The sequence below is a fragment of the Nanorana parkeri genome, unplaced genomic scaffold, assembly GCF_000935625.1.
Source record: "Nanorana parkeri isolate BGI_ZX_2015 unplaced genomic scaffold, ASM93562v1 scaffold1099, whole genome shotgun sequence".
Lineage (NCBI taxonomy): Eukaryota > Metazoa > Chordata > Amphibia > Anura > Dicroglossidae > Nanorana > Nanorana parkeri.
In genome coordinates, this window is record NW_017307367.1 from 481,540 (window position 1) to 492,327 (window position 10,788).

Consider the following 10,788-nt stretch of genomic DNA (forward strand, 5'->3'; position numbering starts at 1 on the left):
ACCCCCCTCACCCCGCCCCCCATCAACGGAGAATGGCAACCGGATGGCAGGGTTAGTTTTTTTTTTTATTTATTCTTTATTTTTTTTAAACTTTTTAATCAGTTTTTTACATTTTTAGCTTATTGTTTACTTTTTTATAATTTTTTTTAGGGATGTCCCGATACCGATGCTAGCATCTGAATCGGGCCCACTACTGTGTGGTAGCGAGCAGAGCCGGCACTACCACACAGTAGACACTAGAGGGCGCTGGGGGGGAGGCCAGAAAGACACCTCCTCCCCCAGCTCTCTCTACTCTTTGCTCTTTCCGGAGATTGCTGGTGCTGTTTCTGCAGCCTGCACTGTCCCGGCCGAGATATTAACATATGAATGGGCCACAGTAATTTGCATATCAATAAGCCGCGACCCATTCATATGTAAATATCGCATATCATTCATATGTAAATCGCCGCCCCTCCCCCCGCTGCTAAGGAAGAGAAGACTGCAAGAACAAGGTATGTGTATGGTCAGGGATTTACTCTCCCTGTCGCCCCAAGGCCAGATTCCACAATGCGCCCCCCTCCCCGCCAAACCCCCCCACATCAATGGAGAATGGCAGGGGCGGCAGGGTTAGTTTTAATTTTTTTTATTTATCTTGTCGTTTACTTTTTAATTTTTTTATCATTTTTGCTCTTATTATTGTTTATTTTTTTATAATTATTTTCTAATTTATTTCTTAGTATTTTTTACTTTTTTAATCACCTTTTAATTTTTTTATTTAATTATTATTTCTTATTATTTTGTACTAATTTGTTTATTTATATTTATTTAATTCTTTTTTAAATTTAATTTTTTTCACTTAACTTTATTGCTATCACACAGAAAGAGGCAGAGACACGGAAGAGGCAGAGACACTGACGGAGGAGGCGGGAGGCGTCGCCGAAGCTCCAGTCGGGCGACGAAGATGACAAGGAGACCGTGTCGAGCGCCGAGGATGAGGAGGCCGTGTTCCAAGGAGGTCAGGCCGTGCAAGGTAAGAGGAATGTGCTGGCAGAGCCCAGCATAGATTCTGCACAGCCCACCAAAGAGTCTCAGGTGTGCTGTGCAATACCCTTTGGTGGGCTCTGCAGGATCTGAGGGGCTCTGCCGTCTGCAAAGCCCACCACGGATCCTGCAGAGCCCCACTGAGATCCTGCACGGTCTCTGCAGGATCTGTGGGGAGCTTTGCAGGATCTGTAAAAATCATGAACCATGTCCCAGGGGGGATTTGCAGGATCTGTGTCGGGGTCTATGGTGGGCTCTGCAGGGTCTCAGGTGGGCTTAGCAGCCTGAGACCCCGCAGAGCCCACCAAAGCTGTGAATGAGGGGGCAAAGGTAAGCTCTGAGAGCCTGTTCACACGACGTCCGTTTTGTGTGCTGACCTGATCCGTACGCTGCTGCACTCAAAATGCATCCCAATGTATCCCTATGTGTTTTATGGGCTACAGTTCTCACGTGCGCAGTCCTTTCAGCTTACGACAGAAAAAATACTGCATGTCACATTTTGTCCGGTCCGGAAACGCACGAACGCGCACAAAACGAAATGAAAACGCAACGCAATGCAGCTAAGGAAAAAAAAAATTGTATTCTTGCTCCACTTATTATGATGTTATCAACGATAGACAGGTTGGGGTAGAGGTAACAACATGAACTGCAAACATTTTAAACATGCCCATTCCCTTGCCATGGACATACAAGTAAAGGAAAAAAATGTATCCGGGTGACCTCACAAATCCTCAAACTCCAGAACTGACCTTTGGAGTCCCGGAGCCTCAAGATCGGGTGTACCCAATAACGATGTCTCCTGCGAGCTCGCTCTCTGCAGATTGCTGTAGCCAGCACCATCAACATGCCTGCAAACATGTGATACATGTCTGATCACCAGCTTTACGTACACAAACGGAAGTAGATGTTCCGAGAGGGCGGAAGTGACCTCAGAGGCTGAATCTGCATACTGACTGCCCCTTGGCTAAAAAAAAGAAAAAAGGAACGGTCAGCATCCGGACCGAAAACGCATCAAAAACGGACTGCATCAGCAGCTCCACGTCGGCTGATCAGAACCTGATCTCATGTGAACAGGCCCTGAATGAGGGTTATAGAGTTTAGCTGTGGACATGGAGTTCAGAGGTGAGTTATGGGCAAGGTGTGCAGAGGTGAGCTTGGTAGAGGGGAGTGCAGAGGTGAGCTGTGAATGGGGGTGCAGGGTGAAGTGCAGGCTAGGTGCAGAAGAGAGCTGTGGATGGAGGTGAGCTGAGAATAGAGATGCAGAGATATGATGCTCGTGGGACTGTAATTAAATAATATTTTGTGGGTTCAATTGCCCCCTTAATGAAAAAACAGAACGGAAACGCAACGCAATGCAGCTACGGAAAAAATAAATTGTATTCTTGCTCAACTTATGTTATCAACGATAGACAGACGGGTTGGGGTAGAGGTAACGACATGAACTGCAAACATTTGGAACATGCCCATTACCTTGCCATAAAAAGAGAAACATTTTCAAGGGATAACCCGAGGGCTATTACAATAACGGAGGCAGTTACCCAGTTCATTATTCTTGATGATCAGCCACTTTCTGTACTTGAGAACGTGAGTTTTCGGCGACTTAGTAATGTTTTTGAGCCAAGGTATGAGATGCCTAGTCGCCACTATGTTACAGATGTCGTCTTACCAAAGATACATGACATGGTGAGTCCAACATGTTGCAGCAGGACGTAAAGGCGATTAGCTTTACTACGGACATTTGGAGCAGTAGTGTGAGTCCTGTGTCTGTCATCAGTTTAACCGCCCAATGGATAGATGACAATTTTACTCTGCAGCAAGTCATGCTCCATGCCAAAACATTTCAAGGCTCTCACACAGGCCAAGCTATAGCTAATATACTTCAGGAAATGCTTCAGACTAGGTCAATTCCAAAAGGTTCTGTCCATGTTGTGGTCCATGACAGTGCCAGAAATATGATCAAAGGCATGGATGATGCTGGACTTCCAAGTATTTCCTGTGTGGCCGATACGCTGCAGCTGGCTGTCTCAGAGGGTCTATTATCACAACGCAGCGTTGTGGATACTGTGGGGGTCGGTCGCAGACTAGTTGGCCACTTTAAACACTCACACCTGGCATATTCTCGCCTACAAGATATTCAGATCCAGCTAGGTCAACCAGTTAAAAGACTTCAACAGGATGTTCAGACTCGCTGGAATAGCACGTTTTACATGCTGCAGTCTCTGATTGAACAGAAGCGGGCCATTGGGGTGTATGTGTCCGAACATGAGCTCCCAGTCACCATCACTGCAAACATGTGGAATCTCATGGAAAAGATGTTGAACATCTTGGCTCCCTTTGAGGAATTGACTCGTCAAGTGAGTTCTTCACATGCATTGGCCTCAGATGTAATACCTGTAGTCACCGTGCTACAGCAAATGTTGACAAAAGAAGTGGATGAGGACCATGGCATTAAAACTATGAAGAGCGCGTTGCTTGCTGCTTTCCAGAAGAGATTGTCTAACAGAGCGAAACCCACTATACTACATCGCTACTCCACTAGATCCAAGGTTATTATTATTTTCTACTAATAAATGTTTAAAATAACATAAGCTTTATTTTGCTCTTAAGAAAAAAAAAAGTTTGGGGAGAGGTGATCTATTTAACTTAAATAAATGATTAATGACGGTAGTCTCTTCAATTAAAAAATGTAACTTTAATAATTTTAGTTACATTTTTTAATTGAAGAGACTACCGTCATTAATCATTTCTTTTAGTATACGGTTTTTAGTTTCACGGTTCTTCTTACTTCCCTTTAGTTATTGCTTTTATTGCAAAGTGCAAATTACATTTCTTCATAATAGTAAAGAATTTGGCCTAAAATTATTAGTCTGTATGTTTTTTAAAAGGAGAAAAAATCGGTAATTGGTATCGGCAAGTACATGAGGGCCAGTACTTGTACTTGTACTTGGTCTTAAAAAAAGTGGCATCTGGACATATTAGGTTCTGGGCATCGGGGGATTCACCGCTGCCGCCCCTCTGTGCCCCGAGGCCTGGCCTTGGTGGCCTTGTGGGGAATCCGGGCCTGCTTCTATGTATGAAACATTCACAAAGATAAAATATTATGAAGATTGACGTCCATCTCCAAGGCCCCCGTTTCTCATGCACCTAAAGTTTTGTCAATTAAATCATACACACCTTTCAGGTGCTATATGTATGCGTTAAAGCAGTGGTTCTGAATTTGTGTAACCTCAGGACCCACATTTGTCCTCGGTCATTAAGTCGCGACATAAGTCGCACTGCAATGGAACACACGGCGTTGAGGTACCACTCATTCCAGTGCAGGTGATTGAACTGTGAGTGAGAGGTGTGTTTGGGGTGCCATTCAAATGAATGGCAATGCAAAGCAACCTCCCACACCAGAACAGCGTGGTACAGTGCATCAATTGCATGGGACTGTGTGATTAACGCACTGTACTAGTAGGAACAGGCTCTGAAAACACTGGCACACACAACCACAGACACAATCTCACAGACACAATTACACACACTCCAAGAAAAAAAAATTCTTCTTTTTTTAAGATTCACCCAGTCTCCCTACCTTATGAGAACTGGAATGGATCCTCAGGCTGGGGTCCAGTGTGGGCTGCTGTGCTGTGATGGAGCATCATCCAGCAATGTGCATTGCTTGTACAGCTCCCATGCGTACCTCAACAGGACACGAGAGGGAGCTGTAAACAATGCATATATAGATGGAGCTCCCTCCCTCATACCCCTAGGCCACCCCACCTCAAGTCGACACTCGGCGCCAGGGCAGCATATTTTGAATGGCTGCTCAGTGTGAGAACTTAAGAGTGCTGCGCTAGGGAGAGGCGGAAGGAGCTTTTCATATAGAAAAGTGGAAGGCATGAGGCGACTCACTGAACATGGGATCACGACACACTTTTGGGTCACGTCCCACCAGTTGAGAACCAAGGTTTTAATGTGACACTAAACTCAGGAGTTAAATCTTAAAAATGCATTCAAATACTGCATTATAGTGATCTTGGAGCGGTGACTACTTTACAACACACACAGTGACCATGGGGAACAAAAGTAGCCACCCTCCAGAAGGAAGGACAGTGTCAGCACCAATTCAGAGATGATTTGAGGATCTACAGCCGAGTGATACACAAATAAGATACATTTTTGTTATTAGTTGAGGAACTTAAATGCATTTTTAATATTTAACTCCTGAGTTTAGTGTCACTTTAAATAATTTAAGTTTACCACTGAATTACAGGTGGGCCTCAAAACTTAAAAAAAAAGAAGATAAATTGTTTAGCAATAATATGATTTGTGGGCCATGTCTTCATGGCTGGGCAGCTTCACTGTCTATGCCATCTGTGCTGCTGTATAATTTACTTATCCTGTCATCTTAGGAGATTTGAAAGTTCTGTTAAATTAAAATGTGTCTATGATCTCCAGAGCCTGCTGATAGGAACTCCATCACAACTGCCACTGATCAGTAAAGCTTAGAGTAAATATGTTTAAAAAGTTATCCAGAAGAATATAAAAGCTTCCTCTTACACACAGTATAACTATATATATATACATACACATACATACTCTGAGTAGCCAGATTATTATGACCACCTGACGTCTGTAGGCAAATTAGCTATAATTTCGCTATGAAGTTGCTAATTTTTTCAACTGCAGCTTTCAGAGTTTGTAAAAATAAAACCCAGACGATAAATTTCCTGAAAACACAGGACTGGTAGAATAAAAAGATGGTGCTACTAATTTTTTAAGTCCCACAACAGTTTATAAAAATCAATATTTTCAAAAAGTATTATTATCAGCGCACACAAAAACAAACCATAATTTACAAGATTCCTACTAAATCTAAAAGATAAAACTACTGTATATTGAGTTAAAAAATGGTAAATTTTAAATTGCACCTTTTTGCGAAATGATAAAAAAACAAAGGAATGCAAAACTGTAAATATGCAACTTATGCAAAAATCAGGAGGTGGGCCTCACACTTGTGTGTTTTGCTAACGTCTGGTCAGCAGTGGTGTTTGTGCGCCCTGTTGGTGTGTGCTGCGATAAAATTATGCAGGCATACATTTAATTGCATAGCAATTGCAGCATAATAGCTGCTCATGACAGCAATTGCTGATGCGTTTCTGACTTACCCTATGACTAAGGCCAAGTAAGGCAGAAACACAGTTGTTATTTGTACAGATGCATGTGGAATATTTATGTTTTTTGGAAGAACATTGTGTGCCGGTTTTGCAATTTCTAAGATATCCACTTTGCAATTAGCACATTATTCCTTGCATTGATTTACTGAATAACCCTGATAGGGTACTCAAATCAATATGTCTCTGAATAATGGTCTGCACATAGCACTAAGGCTCAGTACAGTACAAATTATTATAGAACATAAATGTATGAGTGTGAATGTTTTTTGATTGGAGCATTTTAGTTGTGTCTGTGGAGGAGGTGTGTGGGACAGCTGGAGAGCCAAACATCTGTCCTTACACAGAGCACAGCGGTCCAGAGCTTGAGTATGACTTCATAACACCAAAAATAAATAAAAGTACAATTAGACTTTAATAAGGCAGGGAGCAAAGATGGACAAAGTACTACAATCAGTGGCAACCAATCAGAAGCCTGTTTTCTCTGATGTGGCTTTAGCAAACTGAACTCAACTGGCTGCCATTGGCTACTGCACTTTGTATATGTTCTTTACACTGCTGTATGAAAAAATATCTAAAAGGAACACACAATATACAGTGCAGGCATTCATTTTATGTACAAAGTGCTGATATACCATAGCTTAAAAAATTAGGATATTGTGAAATATTATGTAAAAAAATAAAAGTTGTTCCTCAGGATGTCTGTTAAGGTTCCAATTCATTCAGGTCATGGTATATCTGTAAAAAAGAAGTCAAGGCAACTGGACTTGTTGGATTTTTCTTGAAGACGTTTAACTGGCCATCTAACCAGCTTTCTCAATTCAGATTTCTGAATTGAGAAAGTTGGTTGGATGACCAGTGAAACGTCTTCAAGAAAAATACAGCAAGTCCAGTTGCCTTGACTTATTTTTTACAGAAGTTCCTCAGGAGTTTTGTACTGAAGTTCTTTGGATCCTGACTAGGACCAGATGACCAGCCTTACTAGGAAATGTGATTAGATATTGAGATGATTGGTAGCCATTGGTAGCCTGCTGTCTCCCCATAAAAGATTCCACACAAAGTCCCATGGGGCCTTCCTAGGATAAAACAGCAGATGACTTCTTGGAGTTGAGAAAGCTCCTCTTCTTCTTGGGTTTGCTTTGAGGGCTAGGAGACTCACTGGGAACTCTAAATATATACAGGTTTTCTGCAGTGTCCGAAATATCTAAGGCTTCCGCACTTCCAAAGTACACAGATCCAGTGCTGGACTGAAGCAATTTGGTGAAACTTCCCGTGTGTGAGAATGAGACTCTCTTCACTGGTCTCAACTTCTTCTTCTTCAGGATGCTGAAACAAAATACATCAATGTTAGTTACATGTATTAGAAGAGTGACAGAGGAATTCATTAGTCTGCTGTTTCTCCTTTCACTGTCCAGTCCTTATAGAAGGCAAAATATACAATTCCACTCTTCTGGGATCCCCTGACTGTTGGGTGTGCCCCGACAAAACAAGAAGGACCACTCTATCAAAAAATCAGTGCATGTGTACGAAGTATAACAGGGACAAGCAATCTGCTCAGTGTGTAGCGATGTAAGGGGTGAGAGAGTGCACCGAGCAGAGGGTGGAACTGTCATGAAAGCTTTTGTGGACTAGCTTGGGGGAAGCACAAATTGGCATACAGCTATGAAATCTAAACTAAGCTGCATTTGTCTAAGCTGGATAATATTGTTTATACTACTGGGGGCACTTGACTAAATAGTAGGGATGCACAGATACTGGTTGGTATCGCGCACCGATATTTTTTTCCGGTACTCACCAATACCGAATACAGGAAGCCGGGCAGCGTTTAATGACTCGCGCCTGGCTTCCTAATTAGCTGGCTATATGCCCTCTCGTCACCAGGTGACGAGGGAGCATGGAGCCGGCTTTCTGGCCAATCAGGAAGCCAGGGGGTGGGTAATGACTCGCCGCCTGGCTTCCCAATCAATCAGGAAGCCTGGTGGTAAGTCATGGCATGCCGCCCGGCCTCCTGATTGGCTGGGAAGCTAGCTCCATGCTCTCTCGTCACCAAGTGGGTGGGTAATTACTTGCCAGCTACCTGATTGGCCAGCTTCCCAACCGTCCGGGTTCCTGATTGGTCAGTAAGCTGGCTCCACTAAGTGATGAGGGAGCATGGAGCCGCCTCCCTGGCCAATCAGGAAGCCAGTGATACCGGAGGTTCCAGTATCAGAATAACTATCAGAAGCATTTGGCTGAGTACGATGACTCACCCAACTACTCAGTGTCGGTACCGATACTAGTATCGGCGCATCACTACTGAATAGTAATTTTTGAAAAAAGGTAAACTTATCCTTTTAAGCGGAAAGTAGTATACAGATGTGTCCCCCTGAACTCCCTACAGCGTGTCAGTGGTGCTCGTAGTGATAATCACGCATGTCGCCATGCACATCAAGTTGTAGAAAGTGAGGATCACCAGCACGTTAAATCTTTGTGCTCATTTATTAAAGGAGAACTATGGGGTTCGGGCTTTTCCCCATAGTTCTCCTTAGGGTAACGGGAGGACACAAACTAGTGTCCTCCCGTTACCCTAAGCTCATTATACCGCGAGCTACAGCTCGCGATATACTGAGACGCCGCAGCCGGAGCGGATCCCGACATCGATGTCGAGATCCGCCCAGCTGCGTGACAGCTGGCTCTGCCTATCTAGAGGCAGAGCCAGCTGTACCGCCCCCTCCCAGTCCGTTACGCCAGTCAGCGCTAGCGGATCGGAGCGGGGGGAATCCAGCCCCTCTCCTGTCACGGCAGAGAGCCGTGACAGGATCGAGAGGTGAGCAAACGCCGGTATATGTTCGCTCACCTCCCGATCTACTGAGCCGACCTGTGACAGTCTCATTGTCACAGGTCGGCTAGAACTATGAGGTGAGTGAAAAGCACTCACCTCATACTTCTCCTTTAAAGCAAATCGTCACATATATCACATAGCCCCGTGTGATATATTCTGTCTCTTATCAGAGTTGCTTCTGCCACACACACTGTATAGAAAGATAATTTGTAAGTCCTCTTTGTTGCTAGCTTGGGAACAGGTAAATATACTGTATGTTTGGGAGCAAAGCTGGGCTCAAGAGGGACTACAAGATAATCTTAACTGTATGTTTAAGTGATGGAAAACTCCATCATGCATTGTTTAGGATCAGGATTATTCACAACATAATATAACACAGGCAAGCTCCCCACATAGTTCACTTTACATAGCAGTGAGAACAATGAATATAATAACAGAATGTCATTTTGTTCATGTAAGGTCTGCTTTACGGTTAGCTGAAACCTTCAGAACAGGAAGAGCTTTTATTGGCTGCTGTGGGTTATTGTAGTTTTCATTTTGCTCTTTGTCTTTCACAGTACGCCAGTGTTGTTTCAAAGAGCAATGTAGGGGAGTACAAGCTACTGCTGTATGGGGATAACGTCTATACACATAACTCCTCTTAGTAAATGTCTCCAACAATATGCAGCTTAGGCATGTTTATACAGCTTGATTGAGCTGCAAAGGGCCACTGCACACACAAATTATGGCGGAACAAGATCCTGACGCTTCCTCTACTGGTCCATTACATGAATCCAATTCACAAGAGTTAATGGATACTGTAGACAAGTCATGTGACAGTGAGACACAAACTCAAATATGTAACGGAATACATACATACCATCAAATTATCTGTCTCCACACATTACTGCTCTTCCCTCTGCTATATTTCATGCCACAGGGAGTAAAAATTGATCTGGGGATTGCCTGTTCAAAATCCATAATCCTCAGAAAATTCAACCTTTCAAGTATCCATGTTCTTAGAGATTGCTTTCCTTTTTAACCTTTGTTTTCTACTCACTAGGTTTTAACTATTACATTTGGGCTTAGAATATACTCAAGGTAGCCCAGAGCCAGATACAACTACTAAAAGAGAATCTGTAGTCATTTTTATGGGTTTACATATATGAACGAGATCTGCTCACTGCAAACAATCATATTAGTGTATGTTAATGTATTCAAATCCTTTTTACTATGTACATGTTTGTAATCATGTGTGTACATGGGGTAGGATTTTTTATCTTTTTATCTCACTGCTAAATTAAAACAACAGACTCTATTAGTGTGCATCACTAAATAGCAGATCAAGTGGCAGTTCTGTTCGGACCAGGATTGCCGACCTGCACTTTGTTATGGCTAGCTGACAGTGGATACACTGGCCTCCGAAGCAGGAGAATCCACTTCCAGCCATACCAAAGCCCAGACCACCCTACGTTTCAGTCATTGGTTTCTAGGACCACTGGCCTCCTAGCAACCTAGCTGTACAGCCACCCAGACCACTTACGTAGTAGCCTACTACTGTGAGCCCCCCTTTCCTGCACTCCCTGCCAAGGTTTTCAGGTCCCCCGCTCCTCTGGGGGGGCCTGGGACATTGGCAAAAACGTCAGGATGAAGAGAGGGAGCAGACCGAGAAAGACCTGCTCTGCTCAATGAAGCTCCTGATGTCTCTATAAAGGGAGACATTAGGCTGGCTGGTGAGTGTGCTGGGAAACTTTTTGCTTTTGTAATGAGTAAAGCCTAGCCATGTGCACCTTACGTTAAAGTTACTTA

General features: G+C 43.4%; 1 protein-coding gene across 1 annotated transcript in view; it reads right to left on the minus strand.

The window, feature by feature from the left end:
• EVC2 (EvC ciliary complex subunit 2) overlaps nt 1-10,788 on the minus strand; it is a 93,729-nt gene that overhangs the window by 5,282 nt on the left and 77,659 nt on the right. The window contains exon 19 of the mRNA XM_018567821.1: nt 7,242-7,505. Coding sequence (XP_018423323.1) covers nt 7,256-7,505 — 250 coding nt within the window. The 3' untranslated portion in view covers nt 7,242-7,255. The remainder of the gene's footprint in view (nt 1-7,241; nt 7,506-10,788) is intronic.